At 54.1% G+C, this 12,479-nt stretch overlaps 3 protein-coding genes across 3 annotated transcripts; all 3 read left to right on the forward strand.

Annotated features, from left to right (window-relative positions):
* Positions 1-394: 394 nt before the first annotated feature.
* On the forward strand, positions 395-5,981 carry FIBRA_01363 (uncharacterized protein; the record flags this gene model as incomplete). The annotated part of the gene is made up of 20 exons (XM_012323238.1): positions 395-489; positions 536-600; positions 659-702; positions 762-1,089; positions 1,142-1,250; positions 2,449-2,623; positions 2,679-2,930; positions 2,985-3,331; positions 3,384-3,468; positions 3,519-3,662; positions 3,716-3,802; positions 3,860-4,102; positions 4,649-4,680; positions 4,737-4,866; positions 4,946-5,179; positions 5,247-5,355; positions 5,407-5,483; positions 5,537-5,656; positions 5,707-5,792; positions 5,846-5,981. 20 exons carry the CDS (start codon positions 395-397, stop codon positions 5,979-5,981), a joined length of 2,898 nt encoding a protein of 965 aa, XP_012178628.1.
* Positions 5,982-6,752: 771 nt separating this feature from the next.
* FIBRA_01364 (uncharacterized protein) lies at positions 6,753-7,257 on the forward strand (the record flags this gene model as incomplete). The annotated part of the gene is made up of 3 exons (XM_012323239.1): positions 6,753-6,977; positions 7,032-7,119; positions 7,172-7,257. The coding sequence occupies 3 exons, from the start codon at positions 6,753-6,755 to the stop codon at positions 7,255-7,257; spliced, it is 399 nt and encodes a 132-aa protein (XP_012178629.1).
* Positions 7,258-9,997: 2,740 nt separating this feature from the next.
* Positions 9,998-11,641, forward strand: FIBRA_01365 (uncharacterized protein; the record flags this gene model as incomplete). Its single annotated transcript, XM_012323240.1, has 8 exons — positions 9,998-10,067; positions 10,125-10,161; positions 10,222-10,339; positions 10,480-10,735; positions 10,791-11,128; positions 11,194-11,271; positions 11,319-11,346; positions 11,493-11,641. The coding sequence occupies 8 exons, from the start codon at positions 9,998-10,000 to the stop codon at positions 11,639-11,641; spliced, it is 1,074 nt and encodes a 357-aa protein (XP_012178630.1).
* Between the last annotated feature and the right edge of the window lie 838 nt (positions 11,642-12,479).

The following is a 12,479-nucleotide window of genomic DNA, read 5'->3' on the forward strand; positions in this document are numbered from 1 at the left end:
CGAGATAAGAAGCAGCGATAAATCACAGACACTAGTGCATGACCACGCGCGAGAGACAAAAACAGCAAAGACGGTAGTCGCTCGATCGCCTTACCTGGGTACACGGCTACTCCCGAGCGTCTCGACGACGACAAGCTGATTGCATTTCATCAAACTCGGCGTCAAGTCGAGGCTATGAAGCCTATGATGGTCTCCCGAGCACCCCGCCTCGGGCCGGCTTCAAGTTGAAGCAGTCTGCTTCGGTCATCACCTCCATCCATCTACCTTTCAAGGACACCAGTACGCTCTATTTTCTGATTATTACTATGCAGCTCTCTCATGACCCCCCTTGGTAGCACTGATGGTCCAGTTTAAGCCCGGGGCCATCTTGTTCCATTCTGTTGCCGCAGCCATTATGGCTTACGGCTACATGAATCTGAAGAAGCTGCCTTTCGACGCGTTCATTCAAAGTCAGAAGGGAGGTCATGGCCAATACCTTACAATCATAGGGTGTGTCTTATTTTTTTTCGGCGATATATCATTCTTATATGCGCAGTCTTGGTCTGGCTTTCCTTACCATGAGTTTGGGCCTGTGTTCGGATATACTACCGGCTGTTTCTGGTGGGTGGCTTTCCCATTGTCCTGATATTACGTACCCCATATTGATTCAGTGCGATAGCTTTCAAGGTGATAAAGAGAAGCATCATCATGGTTGCGTTGCCAGTGCGCTATCTTACACTTTGCATGATGTACCTTGCGGAATGAACTTAGACCCCGCATAGATTGGTATTATCGTGACTCCCGTATATTGGGGCCTATTCTTGTTTTTCCCCGAGCTAATTTTGCAGCCGCTACCTGACTCAATGATGCCTCGTCCAGATGAGCTGGTACCTTCGGCAGCTAGTTCTCTAGACCATTTGCAACGTATACCCATACAAGTTGATCTGGCCCTACATGCTTGTCCTGTCATCGCCCTCTTGCTCGACTTTTATCTCGTTGAACGGAAGTACACTCGTACACAGGCTGTGTATGGCGGTCTCTCGGTATGCGCTGTTGCTTGCATCCTATATGGATCCTGGGTTGAATATCTGGCGCCTTTCAATGGCTCTTGTGAGTCCTTTATTGGGGTATCCAACGTTCGCTCACTCTGTACACGTTGCAGTCCCTTATCCATTCCTAACTGAGAATCCGTTCAACGTTCGACTTGCAATTTATGCTGGCCTGAGTAGCTTCGCTCTAGTGATGTTCTGGTTGATGAATGCCTGTCATTGGTAGGTATAGAGGCCATTGGTACATATGGATGTGGATGCACGTAGCAACAGCTTTCTAGAGTGCTTGTAGTGTATTCGCTCTAGATGTGGACTAACAGTATTTAACATGTCTTAAAGTGCCTTAGAGCATGAATTTAAGGCTTTCTTGTCTCATGCAACCTTCGCATTATACTTTGCTACCATCTGCGCCAAGTAGACATACTATGAGTTGCACGCGCTTTACCACGGTTTTCGGTATTTGGCCTGTTATTAAATCAGTACCCCATAAGAGCACATAATAAATACACGGGAAGGTGCATCTACATCTCCTCTATCCTTCCAGCTACTCAGAAAAACATTATATGTCTTACATCCTCCTGCGGATGTCTTCCCGTGAGACGAGTACGAAAAGTTCGGGTGTTTATATCTCGGGTCACAATATGTCACATCGGCGTCATTCGGCAGCCCTGCAAGCCAAACATGCACAAAGGCTGAGAAGTGACTCGATTAAGGCAGTGCCACCGCTGAATTACGTAGCCACCATGTGCCGAGAGATGCCGCGCGTGGCATCCGAATTTTGTCACCATCCATCCTGACTATGTAACGCCAAATATTGTAGACAGCATAGATGATGTTTTCTCTCACAAATACCTCTCGGAGAATATGAAGGAGTACTTGATACAGCTTCAAAAAATTTCTCACAACAGTATGCAATTGCTTATGGGCTAGTTCTTGCGCGATGTGCCGATCTTGACTCAGAATTGGCTGAATGAGGTGTAACCGGCCGTTGTGCAAGAGTTCTCTCTGTCTCCATTGCGAATTTCATAATTCTGAATAGACAGACCTTTTCCAATGTTCCATACGGAGGTTGTGTGATTTTATGAGATTTTATGAGCGAAGGAGCAGGAGCCCAGACGGGATTTATAAACACTGGGTCGAATAAAAAGCGCGCGCAACTCATAGTAGAGCCTTCAAGCACAAGCTTGATCGGGTCACGGCAGGACCATGATATCGATCCAACCGTGACATCGATCTGACTGTCACTACTGTACAACTCCTGAGAATTAAACTTCCAAGTTCCAACTGCTTAGAGCTGCAACGCGCGCGATGGCTGGTATAAGTCACAAACAAAAACTATGGGGAGGCAGGTTCACAGGGAGTACTGACCCTCTGTGTGTACTATTCGCGAATATACTTCAATCTGCTCACTCAAATATAGGATGCACGAATTTAACCAGTCCCTGAAGTATGATAAGCGCATGTACGCTGCAGATATTACAGGCTCCATATCATACGCACGGGCATTAGCTCGCGCGAAGATATTGACAGAAGAGGAAAAGATCAAACTTGTCAACGGGCTCGACACTGTGCGCGAGGAATGGGAGCGAGGAGAGGTATGCCGATACATTTGAGAATAGACTCATAATTTACATGAGATGTCACCTACAGTTTCAAGTACAGCCTGGCGATGAAGATATTCATACCGCCAACGAACGACGATTGAGTGAGATCGTTGGACCCCTTGGTGGCAAACTGCACACTGGACGCTCCAGGAATGACCAAGTTGCGACAGACATGAGGCTATGGCTCCTTGGTCAAGTTGATGATATTGCGCAGTCGCTTAGAGGTCTCATTCGCGTAATGGTCGAACGGGCGGCCAAAGAAAAAAATTATCTGATGCCTGGCTACACGCATCTACAGGTTCGTGGTCGAGTGTAGTGAACAATGTGAACAATACACTCATCTATGGTGCAGCGCGCACAACCAGTCAGATGGTCGCATCTTCTTCTATCTCATGCCTTCCCTCTACATGCAGATCTCCAGCGTCTTGAACAGATGATCCCTCGCATTTCCGTTCTGCCCCTCGGATGCGGCGCCTTAGCGGGAAACGGGTTCCAGCTAGATCGCGACTTCCTTGCTCAGGACCTTGGCTTCCAATCTGTGGCTGAGAACAGTATGTACGCAATCAGCGACCGCGACTTCGTCGCTGAATTCATGATGTGGGCGAGCCTGGCTATGACGCATTTGAGCCGGATGTCCGAGGATTTGATCATATACTCGACAGCTGAATTCGGTTTCATCAAGTTGAGCGATGCGTACAGGTCAGTCAGTGATAGTTTATGTGCCAATTGATCTCTTAGCTGGTGGTTGTAGTACGGGTTCAAGTATGATGCCGCAGAAGAAAAATCCTGATTCATTGGAACTTCTGCGAGGAAAAACTGGTCGCGTCTTCGGAAATGTTGGTGTTTTAGTTTGTGATATTGTCCTAGGTCTTTATGTTGGGCACAGATGTCGGGATTTATGATGTCATTGAAAGGCCTGCCTTCCACTTACAACAAGGACCTTCAAGAGGATAAGGAGCCACTTTTTGACACGGTAGACACGATCTCAGCGTCGTTCAAGATTGCAGAGGGTGTCATCGCAACGATGGAGGTGTGTCCGCGTATTGAGTTGTTGTCAGCGCCAGTGATCAACTAGAGACACAGGTTCAAGGAAAGGCGATGTCCCGGGCGCTGCAGGCTAGCTCTGACATGCTTGCGACCGACCTTGCTGACTATCTCGTGCGCAAGGGGGTGCGTGATTTGCCTCAGCTGGTGCACACCAGGGCGCTAACATCGTTTGTCTTCTAGATTCCGTTCCGAGAAACGCATCACATCTCTGGGCGAGCGGTCGCCCTCGCAGAGTCGAAGAAGTGCTCATTACAGGAGTTGACGGTGACAGATTTTCAGAGCTTGAGCGACAAATTCGGCCCCGATGTCAAGGAAGTGTTCGACTTTGAGCATAGTGTCCAAAGTAGGAGTTCTATAGGAGGCACGCATATCGGTATGGTCGAGAGGCAAATCGAGGTGCTCCGCGCGGCGCTAGCCAACCAGGTAACTGGGACTGAAGGGCTATGACAGCGTGATTCTACCTGTAAAAACTGTATGATACTACTACTATAAATTGTACTGACATTGTGAATCTGGCTGTGCAAATTGTAACTTCGTGTTAGATCTGTCCATTGGCCAGGCCGCATTGGCCGATATCTCGGCTCCGTATCGCCAATTTGCATCGCCCTGCGCAAACTAAAAGGAGCTGGCGCTGAACCGCGGCCCCGGCGCCTCTCATTCAGGAGTCTCAAACCATCACGAACCCTTGCACTGCCGCGCAAGAGTTCAAATCGCCTTGCACCACCGCTCATTCCTTAGCCCTCTTCCTTAGGACTCACTCAACCCCTTTATCTGCCGAACACAGCATTGATTGTTGTGTCGCTCACGCTTTCTGACTTTCATACCTTTTTACGACCACACCACTTCATTACTATCCTTCCTAATCCCCGTCGTCAAGCATGGCTAGGGACAGACTTGCAGCGTTGAGGGCGAGTAGAGGACTCATTCTGCTTGGCTATTGTCCTTCTAGCTGACATGGCAACCCCGCAGGCCCAGCAAGGAGGAGGCTACAACACCAGCACGTACGTGAAGCTCAGCCATCGCCCGGTCGTGTGTCCTATACTCATAAGCGCCTCAGCGACTCCTACCCCATGCAATCTCAACGGGCCCCTTACTCTCAACCCGATGCGAGCAACGACAGTATCGACTCGGCTGCCAAGGATGGCACTGCGCCTGCCATGGACAGCATGTCTGCCTTCTACAGCGAGGTACGTCCGGCCTGCCCGTTGCTGCGCAGTGTCACATCGCGGTATGGGCGCTGATGCTCATGTGCGGACGCTGTTATAGATCTCATCCATCCAAGACGACCTCCGGACATTCAACGACAATGTCGCCAGCATTTCAGACCTCCACTCGCGCTCGCTAGACAACACGGACGATGCAGCGGCGCAGCGCGTCGCCCAGCAGCTCGATGAGCTCATTGCGGACACCAGTGCACTGAGTAACATGCTCAAACGAAGGATAAAGGCGCTAGAGAAGCAACCCGGGTCAGGGAGAGACGGACAGATTCGCAAGCAGCAGGTATGGTTTCGACTTAGGTTTACGGTCCGAGAATTTTTATGTACGGAAGGCTGATATTTGTCTGCAGACGGGCTTGGTCAAGCAAAAGTTCGTCGAGGCAATTCAGAACTACCAGGGCGTAGAACAACAGTACCGGACAAAGTACAAACAGCGTTTGGAACGGCAATACAAGATAGGTACGTCGTTATATTATGGATTTGAGTTGTGATTTTTACGTACATATGCAGTCAAGCCCGATGCAACGCCAGAGGAAGTCAGGGCGATTGTTAATGACGATCAGGGTGGTCAAATTTTCAGCCAGGCTGTAGGTTATCACTTCTGACAGAGTCTGTCCTCAGCTGACATGTGTTGTTGCAGCTCATGAATTCAAATCGATACGGTGAAGCACGGTCGGCATATCGTGAAGTTCAGGAGCGGCACGAGGACATCAAGCGCATCGAGAAGACAATCACGGAGCTCGCGCAATTGTTCAACGATGTGGGTCGAGGTTACATTTGAGTTGAGTCTGCGACTGATTGATCGTACAGATGAGTGTTATGGTTGAGCAACAAGACGAGCAAATCAATGTGATTGAGACAACGGCAGGAACAGTCGAGAAAGACACTGAGCTCGGGTATGTTGTCGTTGTTTTGCATTCATGCGCATGTCCACTCATGCGCATCCCAGCCTCCAATACACAGAGAAAGCTGTGGTTTCTGCACGGGCGGCGCGGAAAAAGCGATGGATCTGCTTTATTATCTTCATCATAATCATTGCCATTATCGCCATTGTTATCGCCGTGGAGGTTACTAAGAAGAATTGATTCGGTGGATTTCGGCTCTTGCTGTGCCTTGTGTATCATACCTCTTTAGTTGCGGACATGGACAATCTCTTCGGTATTTCCTTGTTTTATTCTACGTCTTTTGGCATAATACCCCGAGCTCGGATCAGCCACATACAGCTGCGCCGTCCCCATCTAAGATTTGTTGTGCACTGCCTTAATGCACAGCGGACTGTGCGCATCGACAATTCGCACGAGACGGTGCGATAGGCGATGGGTTGGTTTGGATTCATATTGCTGCCCTACAACTATGTAGACTAGAGCATCCGAGGGATTTCTTCTGACAGTGTAGAAGACACACGACTCAGGTGCGGTACGGGCGAGGCATGGGCATGGGGTCCCGAATCTGGTGGGAGATGCCGTGGCAAAATGCGGCGCAGCGTGATAGGTGGACGTGCACAACCTGGTCGTAAGCAAGGGAACACATAGACGGAGTGTGAGAGTGGACAAGCAGGGTACGAGCGCGTAAATTAAGCCTGGGCGGACGAAAGGACCATTGACCTGGGAACACGGAAGTCGGTGCTTGGTGCTTGCTCCCACCGGAAAGAGACAGCCGCTGGGGTCCGGAACAATCGAAATTTGACGGAACACGTTGCCAGAAAATGATAGACAAGAGATGGATGAAGACAGGTGCGACGACGGGGACGATAAGAGGGGCGCGGCAGGGACGAGGCAGGGAAACCGGAAGGTGAGACAAGGCGAGACGAGACACGGCGCGGCGGGCGGTGGTCGACGTCGGAGCAGGACTGCGGGATGGATGAGAGGTGGCCCGAAGATAAGAAGATGTATTCGGGTGAGACGTGGAAGAACGGCGCAGAGGAGACGAGGCCCAGACAGGTGTGTTGCGGAGGCGGCGGCAAAAGAAAAAAGAAAGAGGAAAAAAGATTTTGGGCAGGCGAGCGGCGAGCGGGGAAAGCGAGAAGCCACCCGGCCGATCGGGGAGATCTTGGGCCTCTCGGGCATCGCTTTGCCATCCACGTGCGCCTTATCTTAGATCTCCTCCTGCACGCTGAGCTGACGCGTCCTCTCCAGCTACCATATAAACCTTCCTCGCGCCCGCTCGCCTCTCCCTCCCCATCCAAGCCATCCCCTCTCGCAATTGCCCTCGCTCTCGCACGTCGTAAGTCCGCCCTCTCTCTCCAATGTCTCGTAATGCTTACAGTTTCGCCCAGTCTACACACCGTCTTCATCTACCCTCACATCTATCCAGTATGCCTGCCAAGAAGCGTTGCCAACTCCAGAGCGAGCCTCGCTGTAGTTCAGCTGTGCTGCGTATAGTAGGCCAATGCCCTCATTGTCGCGCTGAGTTCTGTGGAGCGGTGCGTCCTGTCTCCCTCTGTCTCCTGGTCGTGTGCCTAATTGTACGCAACCTCTCCTCTCTTCACAGCATCGTATGCCAGAGCACCACAATTGCCAGAACCTTGAGAGCTGTCGACAGCAGGCTTTTGAGAAGAACAAGGCCAAGCTGGAGAGCGAGCGCACTGTGGCGTCCAAGATGGCCATGGCATGACGCGTCTCGTCGACCACCTCCTTCACGTCACCCCCCCTCCCAGCGTCGTCATTTTCCCTCCGAACCTATTCATGACATCTTCAACGCGCGGTGGCCCGTCGTCATCCCTTATTATTATGTCTCCCTTCCATGATCGCACGGACACATCGCACATATGTTACACGCTACTACTTGTTATTCATGGCCTATCAGTGACCTCCTTGCCCACTTATCCCTTTATCACCTCGTCGTATTTAATACCCTCCCTCCCGCTCCCATTTGTTACAATCTCACACTCGGTGCATGTATATATGTAGAATCTACTCTCTCCTGGTCATTGAGTCTGAATTGACTTCAGTGTATGGCGATGCCCAGCCTGAATCCTGATTGTTCTGATTCTGATCGTGACGGACGCAGACAACATCGAGCACGTCCTATACGTGAGGCACATGAATTACGCAACGCGCAGAGGATACTACATGACGTGTAATGTCGTGTTCGATTACGTGGAACTGGGCTGGATGTACACGAAACAGGACGTACTATACTTGCTGTATGCGCATGCGAGACCTTGTCGCATGGATGCCAGGGAGACCGTCACTACACTGCCCGGCCGCGCACGCCGCAGCTGGCACTTGGAACAAGAGCGACCAACGCTTACCGACGCCAGCAGGCGCAGCGGAGACAGATGCAACGCCGGATCAATCCCCAGCGCGGAGATCAGCCGCACCTTCTCCTTCCAGCGCTATACCGAACAAATACTTACGGGCACTTTAGAGCAGCGTCCAGGGTGCGCAGGAAATGGCGCCGACCGCCAATTTGCAATGCACCAGTCTGGCAGGCGCACGTAAGGGCCTTTGTTCTCAGCGGCATATGCCAGTCGCCTGCTCGCGCGACCAAACCGGGCGTGGGTTCGACGGGGACCGAGGCGGCTGTCTGTCGACGTCCACGGGTGTTTGCTGTGTGCTTGACAGGATGTTGCAGACGTTAGCTCCTTGGCGTGCGACGCGGTCGGGCAGGCTGCTGAATGCAATGAATGCGGAGGGAAGGTCCGAGCGGGAATGTGCTTTTCGTGCTTTCCGGCGAGGCGGGCCATCCATGTATATAGCTCGCTCTTGGTGCTCGGTTGTGGAAACTTGGCACGCAAGGCCCATCTGCAGCTTCATGCAGGCAGCCCCATGAAGTGTGAGATATCCGATTGATGCCCCGGATCCTGCCCGGTGGTTTCCTCGATGCGCTAAATCTGCAACGAGTCCTGGGTATATGCGCGGGGCACGGTGGGGACGATCCGAGGGGCCCTGCTCGGGCAAGAAGACAAGCATGAAGACGTTATTCCGACAATTAGACTAGTCAAACTTTCCAATGGGTGGTGAAAGGGTGCGATCTTGGCCACGGAGGCTCCAAACCCTTTCAAGACTGCAAGTTCATGAATCGCACGCACCCTTGCGTTCCAAATAAGATAGCTCTGGCATTCGTGTCCTGAAACTGAATCCAGCGGGCGCCACTGGGCCCTGAGAGGTAAGACGACCTACGATGCTGGGTTCGCCGACCAGAATAGCTGTGGCATTTCCATATGCCTAAAATCCCAAATCGGCGGACTCTCCGGCGGGCGCGAGGAGCCTTCGTCCCGGAATGATCCAGGATAAGTAACAAAAAGGGCTCAGTAAATTGGAGGAGCTGAAGGTCCGTTTGATATCCAAGATCAGCGATGAGTTCCGACCGAGCCCATTCAGTGTGCACTATGTCCGACCGAATAAGCTGGTGTATAAGAAGTTGGTCGACGCCCAGTGTCATAAGCAGAACGGTGCGAATGGTCGAGTTGAAGTCGCTCAGACACCGTGACGAAGTTGGACTTGGATGCGCCACCGGGGAGGGCCGGCCCGAGTGACCGTGACCGGGGCAGTACAAATGAGAGACTGTGTAACCGGGTTCCCGGATTCTCCCAGAGGGGGAGTTCCGACCAGAGATTATTGCCATTGCTCGAGCGGGGGAGTTGATTCGCAGTACAGACAACTGTGTACAGGTCGGACAGTCGCCTGATGGAGGAGAAGAGTACTGGGCCGAGCGGTGCACGCGGCGGAGGTTTGCGGGGCGGGTATTATGCGGCGGGGTGAGGGTGGGTGAGAGACCCGAGGAGGGGAGTTGGATTCCGTCTAGCCCCGTCGACGATGGAGGGCCCCATGATGCAGAGGCGTCCCCAGCTGCATTTAGACGCAGGAGTAACGGTTTATCGCCCAATCTGGGTTCTCGACTGATCCTTCCACGATCGCTGCTGGCTTGGACGCGTCCAGTGCATATAAAGCACACCCTCGCTCGCCGCCCACGACCTCCAGCTCTCTCTGTCCGAGTCTCCTCCATCGGTCTCAGCGTGCTGCTCCCCGACGCGCCCCGATCATATCCCGTCCAATAAACACGTGCTTATCCGCCGCACGGTAGTACACGATCCTAAAATGTACAGTCCTCTGCCCTCAGGCTGCCCCCGTTCAAAACTGATTGTTCACCATCCACGATGGCGGATAGACTCAAGCAGCTCACGAATCACCTCCAAGACAACAATTCCAACATGTCCGTCACAGCAGGTAAGGCCATCCTCCCCTCTCGACTGCGCAGCACAAGTTCACAGTGGTCGTGCTCAGAAACCTGGGAAAGCGTCCCGCTTGCTCCCCCTGACGCGTGCGCCGTCGCGCTATTCCAGCGCCGCTAATGCTACTGACCGCGTGCATGTTCCGGCAGCATATACAAGCTGACCTACGCGTACAAGGACGATACCTACCCCCAGAAGGTCAATCTCGGCGTCGGCGCATACAGGGACGACAACAACAAGCCCTGGATCCTCCCCGTCGTGAAAAAGGTGCGCTCGTGCCATTCCACACACCCCGGTCCCCGTCCGGACCCTTCCATACACTCGCCCGTCTTCCGAGACGCATCTCGGCTGCATGCCGTCGGCTCCAAGTCGCGCTAGTGCTGATGCGCATTTCCAAAAACTTTTAGGCTACTGAACGGCTACTCCAAGATCCCAACCTCGACCACGAGTATCTCCCCATCACCGGCTTGCCGGAGTTCACCAGCGCGGGCGCGCGCCTCGTCCTGGGTCCCGACTCGCCTGCGCTCCTAGAGGGCCGGGTCTCGAGCGTGCAGACCATCTCGGGAACGGGCGCGAATCATCTCGGCGCGCTGTTCTTGAGCCGCTTCTACCAGTGGGAGGAGGGTGTGCAGAAAGTCGCGTATGTGAGCGACCCGACGTGGGGTGCGTGTCTCGCTTGATGCCGCGGGAATCCGCCAGTGACGGTGCGCGGGCGCAGTGAACCATTTCCAGATCTTCAGAGGTGTCGGCATCGAGCTCAAGACGTATCCTTACTACGACCCCGCGACGATCGGACTCGCGTTTGAGAAATATCTCGCATTCCTCAAGGCTGCGCCGCGGCGCTCGGTGTTTGTGATGCACGCGTGCGCGCATAACCCCACGGGCGTGGATCCAACGCGTGAGCAGTGGACGCAGATCGCGGACGTGGTGCTCGAGCGAGCGCATTATGTGTTTTTCGACTGCGCGTACCAGGGCTTCGCGAGCGGCGATCTGGACAACGACGCGTGGGCGGTGCGGGAGTTTGTGAAGAGGGGTGCGCCGCTGCTGATCTGCCAGGTGCGTCGCCACGGGATTTCGGATGGGAACGGGACGAAGAACTGACGTTCGCACTATGGCCGCAGAGCTTCGCGAAGAACGCGGGGCTGTATGGGGAACGAGTGGGCGCGCTGCACATCATACCGCCCGACGGGGAGCGGGCGGTGCGCATCAAAAGCCAGCTGTCGGTGCTGACGCGGAGCGAGATCAGCAGTCCGCCGGCGCACGGAGCGCGTCTGGTACGTCGCTGGTCGGACGATGTTGTGCTGACGTGAACTGACGGGTGGAATGGATGAATTTGCTTTACCCCGCTGGATGGACGCATCTATCGGTCACGATGTCGCACGGACCCGGGGGCAGATGGCGCTGATAATGAACGACGCAGGACTGTTTGAGGAATGGAAGGTAGACATCAAGACGATGGCCGAGCGCATCATCGCCATGCGGAAAGAGCTGCACCGGCTGCTGACGGAGGAGCTGAAGACGCCGGGGAATTGGGATCACATCGTGAACCAGATTGGAATGTTCAGGTGAGTGTGCGGCTCTGGATGCGGATGGGTGATGGGGCGTGTGCGAAATGTGGTCGCGGGCGGAGGCAGTAAACGCAAATGCCTCGGCGTTCATTGCGTGGAGGCATTGCCTGGACGAGTGTGTGGTTTGTCATGTGGCGGATGGTGGCATGGCCGGGCGGCCCGCACTCCGCTTGTCTAGGCGATGTGCGTGTGCGGGTGGCAGCGGTGACCGGAGCGGGGGGTAGTGCGTGGCCTGTGTGGGTGGCATGCGCTCTGCAGGCACAGGAGAGATGGGAGCGCAAGGGGAGATCGGAGGGGTGCTAGTCGAGAGAGAGAGTCGGGTGTTGTCGCGGGAAGATCGGCGGGGGTATCATGTGCCTGCGGAGCGGCGGCCTGGGACGGAACAGAAATTGGGATGCCGGCGGAAGAGCCGAGGGAGGTGATTGGCAGGGAAGGGGAGGCGTGGGGCCGGCGCGGACGGCGGGGTGCTGACGTCTGGCGCAGTTTCACAGGGATCACGGAGGCACAGAGCCAGGCGCTGACCGACAAGGCGCACGTGTATCTGACGACGAACGGGCGGATTTCAATGGCGGGGCTGAACAGGCAGAATATCGAGTATTTCGCGGGGAGTCTGGACAAGGTGGTGCGGGGGCAGTTGTAAGCGGCGGACGGATGATATGATGGGCGTGTATTAGTTAGTAGCAGTGTTGGAATAGAAGCCTTACCCGATTGAGAGCGAGATTGAGGCGTGGGAAATGACGTGGCCAGTGCCTGGGCTGGTGCCGGCAAAAAAATGCGGAGTGACATCATCGCCTGTCCGTCCCCCGCCCGCCCTGCCCCCCCTTCTGGTCTCCTCCCCG

The sequence above is a fragment of the Fibroporia radiculosa genome, assembly GCF_000313525.1.
Source record: "Fibroporia radiculosa TFFH 294 genomic supercontigs, scaffold595, whole genome shotgun sequence".
Classification (NCBI taxonomy): Eukaryota; Fungi; Basidiomycota; class Agaricomycetes; order Polyporales; family Fibroporiaceae; genus Fibroporia; species Fibroporia radiculosa.